General features: G+C 44.7%; 4 protein-coding genes across 4 annotated transcripts; 3 read left to right on the top strand and 1 right to left on the bottom strand.

Annotated features, from left to right (window-relative positions):
• Nucleotides 1-1,004: 1,004 nt before the first annotated feature.
• On the bottom strand, nucleotides 1,005-1,457 carry N7478_008226 (DNA-binding domain-containing protein; the record flags this gene model as incomplete). The annotated part of the gene is made up of 1 exon (XM_056924440.1): nucleotides 1,005-1,457. One exon carries the CDS (start codon nucleotides 1,455-1,457, stop codon nucleotides 1,005-1,007), a length of 453 nt encoding a protein of 150 aa, XP_056777166.1.
• A 4,095-nt stretch (nucleotides 1,458-5,552) lies between these two features.
• N7478_008225 (C2H2-type zinc finger protein) lies at nucleotides 5,553-7,224 on the top strand (the record flags this gene model as incomplete). The annotated part of the gene is made up of 2 exons (XM_056924439.1): nucleotides 5,553-6,315; nucleotides 6,443-7,224. The coding sequence occupies 2 exons, from the start codon at nucleotides 5,553-5,555 to the stop codon at nucleotides 7,222-7,224; spliced, it is 1,545 nt and encodes a 514-aa protein (XP_056777165.1).
• A 1,708-nt stretch (nucleotides 7,225-8,932) lies between these two features.
• On the top strand, nucleotides 8,933-9,481 carry N7478_008224 (uncharacterized protein; the record flags this gene model as incomplete). The annotated part of the gene is made up of 1 exon (XM_056924438.1): nucleotides 8,933-9,481. One exon carries the CDS (start codon nucleotides 8,933-8,935, stop codon nucleotides 9,479-9,481), a length of 549 nt encoding a protein of 182 aa, XP_056777164.1.
• A 1,752-nt stretch (nucleotides 9,482-11,233) lies between these two features.
• On the top strand, nucleotides 11,234-13,044 carry N7478_008223 (MFS transporter; the record flags this gene model as incomplete). The annotated part of the gene is made up of 7 exons (XM_056924437.1): nucleotides 11,234-11,388; nucleotides 11,452-11,551; nucleotides 11,606-11,844; nucleotides 11,930-12,047; nucleotides 12,110-12,531; nucleotides 12,596-12,740; nucleotides 12,796-13,044. The coding sequence occupies 7 exons, from the start codon at nucleotides 11,234-11,236 to the stop codon at nucleotides 13,042-13,044; spliced, it is 1,428 nt and encodes a 475-aa protein (XP_056777163.1).
• Between the last annotated feature and the right edge of the window lie 49 nt (nucleotides 13,045-13,093).

The following is a 13,093-nucleotide window of genomic DNA, read 5'->3' as shown; positions in this document are numbered from 1 at the left end:
GTGATTTGCGTATAACGGCGAGAAGCATCATACCTAGCGTGACGTGCTCCCATAATAGCTTGTGTAGAATCGAATTCCCGTTGCAGTTAGACAGCCAACATTGCCTGAGTCTCAGCACCCTTTACAAGCTTTGCTAGCCCTTCTTTAAAACGTTCAGTAGTAGGATCATATTGATTAATACGATCGCTAATTCTTCGAACTCTCTCAGCGGTTTTTGGGGTGCTAAACTCAGTATTTTGTGAGTTAACTGATAGTGTATCTTCCCGGGATATATTATCATAATATGGATCGTACGAATCCAATTCATCGGTAATAAGCTTAGAATTAATTGGCCAAAGGCCAGTTAATTTAAACCCAAGCTTGATTATATGTGGCCGGAAGGTTTTGCGTCTAATTTCACTGATTAAATGTAGGAATTCATCCTTTGAAAATTTACGGCATCCAGTCATTGTAGCCGCCTCAACTGCCTCACTATACCAGTGTTTATATACACTAAACACTCCAACATCTAGAGGTTATAGTATATGGCTAGTATGTAAGAGTAAGAAGAATAGAATGATATCATTCTTCTCACAAAATTCAACAAATTAACGCGTTAAATGTGATCCAAAACGATCGCATAAAACTAGCCTCTTTTTCCCAATGGTACGAGAAATTGTCTATTTATAAAACAGCTGAATCCATTGATATGCTAATATATTATTGATATAGCCAGTATCAGTTATAGCAAGATGCTCATCGTCTTCAATTTTATCAAACCAACGTAGTAATGCTTGTTTAGCGCTTAGAATAATCAGCGGTGGGCATATAAAGCCATCAGCCGAAACAGCCTCTAAAACAGTAATAGACTCGCGATTGGTAACTAAGCCATTAAATAGCTTCTTTTTTGGATGTCTTATAATAATAAATTGATCGCGACCGACACCAATTTGGAAGCCAGTTTCGTCAAAATTGTAGATATCTTGTTGACAGATGCTATATTTAGCCACTATACGTTGATAGTCTTAAAACCATCTCTCTATAACGGATTTATCCAGTACAGTAGCTCTTTCAACATCAAGAGCTCGCCGACGTCGTATATAGTACTTAGGATACCGTTTAAGAAAACGCTTTAGCCAATGGTCGCCAATTTGTGGGGGATCTGTGGTGGTGTCGGTATGATCTTCTTCCAGAATTGAATCGGCAGCAATAGCAATTTGACGGCGATTTATTGATGCTCCGACCGCATCAAAATAATCAATATATTCACATAAAGCCTTCTCCTGTGCAATACTAAGCTTCCGGCCATTAGGTTGTCGTTGGAAAAGCGATTTTCCACCTTGCCAGCGCCGACGAAGACGGCCTTCAGGAACCGCGAATTCTCGCGCAGTCTTCCTAATATTAGGCTTAGATTGCTCAGAGAGAGACTCTATTGCCAGCTGAATCTGGTTCTCTATATCTTTATTGGTTTTAGGCATTGTTGGTGGTGTGGTAGATGATAATAGTGGTTGTGGTAAGATTTAGAAAAAATGTTCCATATGGGTGATCTGTTCCATATGGGTGGCGGACCCTCGTAAGCGAGGGTTCATTATTTTTGTGAAAGAAAAATTGTGGGGCCGGTTACTAGCAAGACGGGTGGACATTTTGCCGATCCTTGTGGATTGGATCTCTGCGCTACGAGGTTTAGACTCGGGGCGGAGGGGATTCTTCAGCGCCGCAGTATGAATCTGGTAAGTCTTGGAACTCTTTTGGGATTGGGGGTTTTTTGGATGCCGGAAAACCGTCTCACCGTAGTTTTGTTCGTCGGGCTAGTTTGTTAATTTTTATCTATTTCTTGCTCCTTGAGTTGTTGAAGTTACTCAGACCGTATTTGTAGTCTCTCGTGGACCGAACCGTCTTCGGGAGCCCCTGGAGTGGAGTTCTGTAAGCCCCCGGCTCTGCTGCCGAGCCTCCATTATTGTACGGTACATACAGTGTTTCAATGTTGTATGAATGGATGACTATTAGTTCCTATTTTGGGAGGTGGGTTTTTATTTTATTTTGTTTCCTTTGATATTCTAATTCACGTATTAATGTAAATGTAAATAGGCCCGATATCCTCACCTGCCAGATTCGACACACCGCGATCGTGCAGTAGTCAAGCCACAACTTGAGTGTTCGAAAATGTTTATCCCGGAGGCCGCCATCGCAACATGCCGAGATTAAATTGAGAAGGTTAAGCGAGGAGTTCATTTTTATTTTATTTTAATAATTTCAATTATGGGATTATTTAATTATATTTTTATAATCTTCCATTTGGCCTGCCTGTTTAGTCGCTAGCTTAATACCAGTGTCCAAGTAGTTTTTCCAGATACCAAGAAAATAATAAGGAACATCCATGGCACGGATGATGGTCATCTTCGCCAAGGATCAGATAGTTTCATATGGTGGAAGTCACGAGATATGATGGTCAGATCCGATTGATTATTTCTGCAGAATCCTGGTCGAAGCCTTTTTGTAGGTCCACAATCGAAGCGGGAGAAGCTCTTGCGAATTTCTGCTGGTGGAGAACGGAGGGGCCAGGGTCGTACCTGGTACCTCTTTCCACATAGTATACAGAGCATAGGAATGACTATTATCTTTCAGTTTTTTTCTTTCTTTCCAAATATCAATATCTGAATTTATCCGGGCAACCCTGGTACAGAAGGCTGAGACATACCATGATTCCCCTCTTCCCAACCCCCTGGAAAGTGGCATTGCTGGCATTAGGTAATCCTGGTGAGTCGAGATCGGGCCAAAGTACACTGCGAACGCCGGAACTTACAGTCGGAAAATGACACGCGGTCCAATGGAAGCCCCTGACGATGGCTGATACAGTACGGAGTACATAATTGTGATTTATAATTTGCCTTCTGTTGCGGCCAGAAAGTTGACTTTGACTTTGACTATTCAAATGTTGATGTTTAGACTTAAAAGTATTCTATGCATTGCGAACCATATAAATTATAAAAAGTAATATACAAAGGAAAATATAGACAAATGCGACCATAATATCCCTCGGTCCCTCGGAAACAGTCAAGAAAGAAGGCGGCTACGGCGCATGCACTAAAGTATGTAGGGCAACAATGCATGACCGTTACAGGAAAGAACGACCGTACCAACCCCAACATGAATATGAACACCTAAACTAATGTCGAGGTACCTAATGAACCGAGTCTACAGCTACACTACACTACACTCAACTAGGTAATTCTAGTCGTCTTTACATAGGATTGAACAAGGTATACTCCATCAAAGACAAAGAATAAACCCGCACCCCTCCGTACCCACCTGCATGTACTTACAGAAAGCCAAAAAGCCACCCTGCAGGCCTGCATGGGGGAATACATGATTATTGGGCTATCGCAATGCACGATGAGGTTCTTTTGGTACTCCCTAACTACGAGGTGGTATGTATTTGTACTTGATTGAGCTGTCGCATCGGGGAAGAATCCAGATTGCGTGATGTGATGCTTTCCCGTGTCGCGATCAGTGCGAGTGCAGATTGAGCTCGGCTCGTGCTCATGCGCGACTAGGATGCTCGTGCCTGGTTCGCTGGTAGAGCTCCGGGAGCTTTGACGGCGTAGATTCTAGATTTTTCAAGTTGTTCTGTGCTTGGTGCTTGTGCCAGTGCTTTGATTACGTTGTAGTGTGCAATGGATGCAGAGATGCATGAGATGTGTGATCTGTTTACCTGCGGGGCGTGTCAAGCCACTGCGGAGCCTGGCTGGGATGTCAGAACCGGCGGAGGTCTCCAGGGCTCCAGTGACTCCAGTTCTCCATCTCCATCTCCATCAGTCTCCGAGCTCCAGTGCGATCCATCAGATCTGGTCTGTGGTTATGTATAGAGTTGATCTTTGGTATGTACATGTCGTACTACCTGGAGTACATAATTCTATATTATACGGTCGCGTTGTTTATGATCGTGTAAATTGATAGTAATGTTGGTTTATATTTATTTCATTACTATTAGTTGTATTATTTATTGTTTTGTCTTCCAGGAACGGCATTGGTCGTGTCATTCAACAGGGCGTTAACACGAGGCAGCTTGTAAGGGCCGCGATCGGGGAGGATGAAGGGAAATTGGGGTCCTGAACGCAGTATGTGGTTTTTTGTCTGGTAAGCGGTCCTCCGTACATAAGATCTGATATTTGGGTTCTTTTGTTTTAGAATTGGATTTACCATTTACTATTCTTAGTATTTGGAGTAGATACAGTAATAGGGGATAAATTGGAAGAACCAGATGATTATAAATCTAAATCTAAATCTCACAACATTATAATATTATAAAATTATAAAATTAAATATAAATGCCATAATATCTAATGTCTTCAAGTATATTCTATATTCTCTGTATAATTCGGAACTGTACACGTACTCCGCTTGCGAGCATTTGGGATCGGCCATTCCTCTCTGGGCTGTCTTCGGAAGAAGGCCGCGCATATCGTCATCGTTTCCAGAAACAGCGGCATTCTGGCTCGTACGGTATTACGTATGGTAAGTTACGACCTTGAATAAGGAGGCGATAACTATGAATAGTGATTACTATGGAGAATATTGTAGAATTATCTTCACTGTTAGTGATATTAGTTATTCTTCTCATCCATGAATTGCCTATGTCTGGTAGTCTTTATACATTCATAATTCATATTATAGTGTTCGGCGGTAGTTAAGTCTCTGATCATCCATTCAGGAATTTTCATCTTTTTAATTTTTTTTTACCAAATAGTTTTTTTTTTTCAGTTGAATTTTATTTCGATTTTATTTTATTATTTCAATTTTTCCACTGAAACTTTCATGTTTTTTTACTAATAACCATCTGGTAACTTTGCCCGCCCCCCATTTCGCTATTCCCTCTTTCCCTTTTCCCCCAACCCAATTCCACTCTTCTTCTTACTTCCCTAAATTCGAAAAGTTGCAGATTTTTTTTCTCTCTTCTCATCCTCCCCTTCCATCCCACTTCACTTTCGTTCGAAGATTCGAAATTGACTTGTTTGAATTTCTTTTTTTGGGGCGATCTCGTTTTTGGGATCTCGACGCATTCCGTGACGCGAAGCAGATCTGACTAGTTGTTGTGCTGCGAGTTGCAGACCCACTTGCACGCCCGCTTCCTTGGTGGATACAGAACCCATCGAGACGCTGACAACGTGCGGATAACACCAGTTCCCACACGACTTTCTTCGGTGGGTGACCGTGGGGAAATCTTCTTTCCCAAAAGCTTCCTACACTTCTTCACTTCGTGTCTTGAATCCCAAATCCATCGTGAACTGACCTTTGTTCGGCGGAAGTCCCAGACATTTGCCAATTGAGAGAGTTTTCACCTCGTGACCTGGCCACCACCGTTCCGCTTCCGGGAAAATTTTCAAAGAAACAAGGAGCTCGAATTCTTCTCTCCCCTCTCCCGGATCTTTTTTTTTGAAAGAGGGTGAAAATTTGCGGTGTTCGATGATTGCTTGATTCGTGTTTCTCACCTGCCTCGAATCAATTCTTCCTTCCCTCCTCCACCTCACGTCCCTCTCTCCAAAGTACCCACGCGCTTTTCACCCGATCAAACAATGGATCCCCGATCGCACCCTTCGCGGCCTCCATCAACCACCATGCCTCAGGGTTCCACGCCGCTCTCCTCCACTCCAATCTCGAGCATGCCTATGCCTCAATACCAGATGCCGCAGTATCCGGTGACTCAGGCGCATACGCTGCCTCCGCTCCAGCCTCACCACACGCAGTCGCCCGCACCGCATCCCTACATGGGTCAACCTTACCGGCCTGATCTTTCCCGGTATCCCGCGTCTACTCACGACGTGTATGGGGCTTCCACTGCTCCCATAATGCCGCATTCGACTGTCGGTAGCCAACCACCGTCATATTTGTCGCATCCTAATCATTCACAGGGCCATCACTCTCAGTCTTACCCGCCTCCTCCTCAGAGCGTGTTGCCTCCCGCATCCTCCGCTCAGAGCTACCCGCAGCCTATCGCTCCCGCGCCTCCCCGTGACCGTCGCGACTTCAACGGCCTTCCTTCCGGTGCATTCAGTTACTCCGATGGCAAGTCCTGGGGAATGGGACCCGAAGTGAATGGCGGGAATGGTTCGCCATACGGAGCTAAGGAGCCACCTCGCACGCAGGTCGTGGGCTCCCAGGGCCGTCGTGGTATCTTACCGAGTGTCCCGGGCCGCGCGACTCCGGTTAGCAATGGAGTCAATGGCACACCAAAGAGCACCACTATCCCCGCGAAGGATGCCGATGGCAAATTCCCTTGCCCTCACTGCAACAAGACCTACCTCCACGCCAAGCATCTTAAGCGCCATCTTCTGCGACGTGAGTTAATAATATTATATTACCCCTCTCTAACCCGCGTGGGTTCTTTCAATCTTGAATTGAGATTTACAAAATGTCCGAAAATTGAAGACTAATGACGCGTTTAAATCTTTTTGATGACTTCTAGACACCGGTGATCGTCCTTACATGTGTGTGCTTTGCAAGGATACGTTCTCTCGCAGCGATATCTTGAAGCGTCACTTCCAAAAGTGCTCAATCCGTCGGGGTAACCCCACTGGTGCGACCCACTTGTCGCACCCTCAGGCCCATCTGAAACGGTCACAACAGGCGGCCGCTGCAGCTGCAGCTGCTAACCCGGCTAAGCCTTTGGATGAAGTCAGTAATCCCGTCCCAACCTCCAATGGTGTTATGGGTGCGCAATTCAGCGATGGGCATGTGAATGGTAACGGGATGGCCGTTGGTCGTCCCGGATACCAAGATCAGCAGCATCTGGGGTTCAGTATGTCACCAGCCAACGGCATGAGCCGTGGCCCTAGTGACAACGCGTATGCCGATCAGGCATCCGCGCGAGCCTCTTGGATGAATGCGCCTAAGCAGAATCCGTACCTCATGCAACATGGTTCTGATGCCCATGGCCAGCCACTGAGCGTTGATCGTACTATTGAACAGGTAAAGCCCCATCTCCTCCCCGATCACAAACACCCGGGTATGCCCGGTCCCCATTCGACCCAGCCGGGTGTTGACTGGTCTTCGATGTTTCAGCACGGACCCTCAGACGGTTACATGAACCCCGTTTTCCCTCACTCCATGGCTGCCGGCCAGGAGCCGATCCACGCTCCCGTTGACTCCGACCGCAAATTTTACCCCGCTACGACCGCCGGCGGACCCGAAAGTGGCATGAACGGATTGTACCTGGCTTCGACCACAATGGGTGGTGATGGTAAGTGAAATCAATTGCTTGTTTTTTTTTATCTTATACCGCGGGGCGTCGAAAATATGGATGTTTGAAAAAAGAGAAATTTTGATGAACGACCATATTAGACCGCATGTTAGAACAGTCTTATTAATTCAAAGCCCCCATCCAAACAGGCACCGTCCAACCCGCACGACAGTAAATCGTTTTCCTTTTGGATCAACCGGACGCGCACCGTTCGCTCAACAGTGGAATGACTGAAAGATTGATATTGGATGGGAAGCAAGAGTAATGACCTATTCTGACCATCGTGAGGATTCCTGATTCCCCCCTCTTTTCCTCTTATATATACGCGATGGATGCGATTTGCCTTCGTTTGCAGCCTCGACTTTTTGGATCATGTTCGAGGCAGCTCCAGATATAGTTTTTCTTTTTTGCATTGGATATCTTGTTTTGTCTTCTTCTGTCAGCAACGGAAATCGTTCTCAACTTTTTTTGGGGTTTTGTTTCTTGGTTTATATACTCTTCCTTGCTACCACCCCCCGTCTCCTGTCTGATCCACCCGACTCCGCTCGACCGAGCTCGCAGCGACGTTCTCTTGTGATTCCGGCGTCTTGTCTTGGTTTGTTTTGACTCATTTATACTTTTTTTCCCGTGTATTCTGCGTCCTTGATGGCTTCCTTTTATTTTGTCCCTTCTCTACTGGTTCAGATCCCATCCGGTGTGGGACCGCATTCTTCTCTCTACGGCGAGTACAACTTACGGTGGTTGATTGCGAGTCAGGTTGTTTTTTATGCCCTCTTGATGAGGTGGGCAGACAGTATGGCGGGTGGTTTCGTTCGGCGTCCACAACTATAGACTTGGGCATGTGTTTTTGAATGATTCGACAACAGAAAGAGAAAAAGCTTTTGTGGGAAGGCTATTGTCGACAGCTTTTTTTTGACTTGATTTTTCGATTTTTCCTTCTCTGTCTCTTTTTTTCTCCTCTTTTTGATATTTCTTTCTCTTGTGGCTGTTGGTCTCGTTTTATCTTTTCCCCTGATGCATCCGCATGGCCTTGTTCCTGTAAGTAGATCGGCACGGACATATGCGCTTGGGAACTGTGAGAAGGTGTGATATAGGGTGTTGTGTTATTTCCCGTGATATCTTTTCATTTCTTAAGGAGAGAATCTGTTCTACTCGAAAAGCATTCTAGAAATAGACCCAATGATCCGTTTTTCACTTTGTTCTGGTAGATGAAGTACATCATGAGGCATAATAAGCCTAGTTGATGATGATCCCGACGATCTCGACTGCCAGGTGGACTCTACTACTACCATCTACATACTTAGTATGGATGTTCAAGAGCCTCATCACTAGTAAACAATCTACTTCATTTATTCACATTCTAATACTTAAATCCCCCCATATCCCTCCACACTCTCAAACCTGTTCATTCTATTTTTTGAACCCGGAATTTCCCTGTCCGACGTCATATCCATAATCCCCGCCATCTGATTGGACCCTTCAACTCGGAAGAAGTTGGATTCGGGATCTCTGAACTTCCCTCTTTCCCCGCTGTACTCCATGCTCCATGCTCCGCAAATCTATCCCGGATCAAAGGATACAAGACTTATACTTACTTACTACACCTGCCCATGCACACTGACCTGACCTGATCTCCATTTCTTACTTGGATCGAAAGATCCCCAACCTAACACACACATACGCTCGGGATCCCAAGCGCCAACCCACACAGACACAATGTCAACCAACAGACCCTTCCTCTCGAACTTCCTCGCCGCCTTCAGAGCCCAATCAACATTCAAGACTACCCAGCAATCTACTCAGAATGTTTCTCTCTCCTCGTCTATCTCGCAGAGCGCTCGCGCAATAGCCTCAAAGGCTGCTGGTGCCTCTGCTGCACAATCACAATCACAACCATCATCTGGACCTACCTCTACATCAACATCTGCATCTACAACCACGCCGTCAAATGCCCAATCTACATCTCAGCATAATCATCAGCGTCAGAATTATCACCATGCCCCTGCGGAGCAGTCACATTCGACATCTCCACCCCCTACACCGGCTTCGGCTTCATCAACGCCTATCCCGATAAATGGGTCCGCGGACCGGAGAAGGCGGGGTAGTGATTCTTCTAGTGGCTCGGGTGGATTTCGAGATGCGATCGGTGCTGAGAAGTGGTATATAGGGGGACGGAATCAGGCGGGTGAAGAGCGGTTTTATCCGCTTGGTATGGTTAGGAAGAGTGGGGGGAGGGTTGGGAGTATTGATCAGTTGAGTTTATAAGGACTGACTTGATGGGTTCGACTTGACTTGATGAGGATATGAGTTATGGTTATGGTTATGGTATGGGTATGGATGGCGTTGGATGATGGAGTTTTTGACTTCTTTTTCTTGTTTTATTTTATTTTCTTCAAGCCTGTGGTGATTCATTTTCGCAGAAAAAAAAGATAAAGTTACAGCTACAGCTACCGTTGCTGCGTTTCTTTGTTGGTGATCATGATGGTTGTTTGATATCATGGTGTTGGTTTTGGTGTATTGGGCGATGGATGGATGTACTGGAGCAGAGCATTGGTTTTGTGTATATATGAAAAATTCATATCTCGACTCTTCCTCCTGGTTTTTGATCTTGCTCTTCAGAATAACCTAGGGGATATGCTGGACACTGGATTTTTCTATAAGTCGTGATGATCGATAGAGGACCTTGGGGATGTTTACTATGGTTAAGTTACAAAGAGTCATTTGAGAGTTGGCACAAGGGACTACATAGGATTGTTGGGTCTGGGAAGTGGGAATATGAATGAGCATTTAGGTATAAGTAGTATACATGTATGGAATTTGCACAATAGCACAGAATCGATGAGATGTCATAGTTCAACTTCAAGTTATCAGAAGCATTATCAAAATCTTTTGCCGGCGATTCTGAATTGCAAAAGAGAATAGTGATTGTCTTCACATGGATTTTTCAATCGATTGTTCTGCAATCTGCCATTTCCGTGAATGATGATGCTCATTTCTATTCTTGGTTTTTCTTACCATCACAATAGGGAGTTATTCTTCTCCAAAATGTCCACGGTCTACATGACATTGATAATGACGACTTGCATCGCCCTTATCGTTCTCTTGCGCTGTCTATGGCACAGACATTGTTCTTATTATCTTGTCGACATTGGCATCGATTATCATCGTTCTTGTTATCTGCCAATGGACGATACTATGTGTCTATATAAGGAAATGATCATGATGGAGAAGACAATGATTGGGGAAGGGAAAAGATGAAGGAAGCAGGTTCAAGTTTGCTGATGTTTAGTATATTAATCTTGAGGTCAGATAATCTCCATCGTATACAAAGATCCAATATTGGAAGAAGAGTTTAAGAACCTGAGCATTGAAATAAGGCAATCTACTTTTATTCCCCCTCACAGCTTAATATGATACTGGTGGCAGTGATGGAACTGCCACACAAGCACTACCTAGTGCGTAGGGAACAGAAACGAGGGAATAAGACACTGTATTCTGACTGCGAATGGTGGTGGCGGGAGGTTATTCCTCCCAGCCCTATAACTATCTAAACTTGGCGAATGGCGGGCAGAATGCACCGCCGGCCTAACTCCGCGCATGGCTGCATCTCCCATGCCATCAGATACCCCGATACCTATACTACTACAATAAAATAATGTACGAGCTAAAAATGAACTTGTAGTAGACCGCTCACAGATTCAACAACATATTATAGTGGATCAAAGTGGAACCAGCATCGTTCCACGAAATAGTACATAGCCCCGAGACTAAATTTTAGTGAATGGATTAGGTCCATCCACGCTGATCCTTTGACACATTTTCCAATTTGAATTTGTCTTTTCACCTTCCATTCTGGCCACACATGTTTGTGATGATCATCATGTAAAACTTCCTAATTGGAAAAAGGAAAAAAAAATGTCGGTTGCAATGAGACTTCCATATTTGTTTTTTTAATAGAGAAACTTTCGGGCTTTTACGTTTGCCTTCACTTAGACATCGGGAAACAGTGCCAGCATAATGTCCAACTCTATCTCCGATCTAGAGGAAGACGCTGGACAAGTTGTCCACGAGGTGGACTGGGACGGCCCCGGTGACCCCAACAAACCGATCAATTGGCCAAAATGGAAGAAGAGAGGAATTATCACTGCTGTTTGTGCTATGAGGTTCACAACGTATGGTTTATTTGATCTTTCAACCTCGGTATGGCCTTCTTGCTGACAGTTGGGTCTTACTAGGCCATTCGCCTCGTCTATGATGTCCCCGGCCTTGCTAAACATTGGCAAAGACTTTCCAGGCACATCCGATACAATTCTTAGCTTTACAGTCTCAATATATGTAAGTAACAGCTGATTCATGGGATTTCTTCACTTCATCCGCTCATCTCTCTAGATTATCGGCTTCGGTCTAGGCCCCTTAATCCTTGCTCCTCTTTCTGAGGTATACGGCCGTAACATAATTTATCATGTCTCAAATATTCTTTTCACAGTTTTCACGGCATGCTGTGGATTGTCTCCAAATATTGGCGCCTTGTTAGCTTTTCGTGTTGCTGCGGGCTTTTTTGGAGGTGCGCCTCTGACGAATGGTGGGGGCACTATTGCGGATCTTGTCGTTCCCCAAAAACGAGGATTGTACGTTCCATGAGACTATCTTGGCTAAATACGATAATCGACATTCAGTCTAGATGTGAGCAAGAAGATCTAACGTATCTTTCAGAATCATGAGTATCTTCTCCGCAAGTATGCTGATGGGCCCTGTTTTGGGCCCCGTGGTGGGTGGATTCCTGGCAGAGGCTAAAGGCTGGAGATGGATCTTTTGGATCTTGACAATTATGGTATGTTACAAAATTGTCCTTAAATTCCCTCCAATTGGAGATTTTATTCTAAAATATGACAGAGCGGCGTGACCAATATCTGTTGTTTCGCTTTTCTTCGAGAAACTTATTCTCCTGTTTTGCTGGAATGGAAAGCTCGCAAACTGAGCCGGGAGACAGGCGATCTATATCAAGCTAAAGGCAAATCGCCGAAAAGCTTACGCCACCTCTTATTAACTTCTATCACTCGGCCAATTCGTATGCTTTTCAACCCTATCATCCTTGGAACTTCATTATACATGGCTGTTGTGTATGGTATCATCTACGTCTTGTTTACGACCTTTTCTATTGTCTTCCAGGACACATATGGGTTCAAGGAGGGAATTGCTGGTCTTTCGTATTTGGGGCTTGGTGTCGGGAGTGCCTTAGGAATGGCACTCTTTGGTCGATATAGCGATCAGATATCTGCTAAACTGACTGAAAAGCATCAAGTAATGAAGCCTGAGTATGTTGAATACCTATCTTCGGATAACAGTGCCATGTTCTGACTTATTGATTTCTTTGACTAGATATCGATTGCCTGCATTATTGCCCAGCGCTATTGCGATGCCAATCGGGCTCATCATTTACGGGTGGACAGCACAATACCATGTTCATTGGATAGTGCCTATTATTGGAACTGGGTTCTGTGGATTCAGTCTGATGGGATGTTTTGTACGTCCCTTTACCCCTTGATTAACATTGTTCTTCAAACTAATGGGCCTCTTAGGCTGCTATCCAAACTTACCTTGTCGACGGGTTTACTGTTTACGCATCTAGTGCCCTTGCAGCTAATAGTCTTGTTCGCAGTCTTGCTGGTGGTCTCGTTCCTCTCGGAGGACTAGGTCTCTATGACCGGATAGGCCTAGGATGGGGTAACACATTACTTGCATTCCTAGCCATTATCTTCGGCTTCTCACCTCTTTTCTTCTACAAATACGGGGAGAAATTAAGAAAAAGTCGAGTTGGGATGGATTAAAATGTAATTTAACCCCAGATAAAAGTTAAATGTCATTGATACCATAATA

The sequence above is a fragment of the Penicillium angulare genome, assembly GCF_028827245.1.
Source record: "Penicillium angulare strain IBT 27051 chromosome Unknown utg000005l_segment0_segment0, whole genome shotgun sequence".
In the NCBI taxonomy this organism is placed as follows: domain Eukaryota; kingdom Fungi; phylum Ascomycota; class Eurotiomycetes; order Eurotiales; family Aspergillaceae; genus Penicillium; species Penicillium angulare.
The sequence above is the reverse complement of the archived record's forward strand: the minus strand, read 5'-3'. Positions and strand labels throughout refer to the sequence as shown.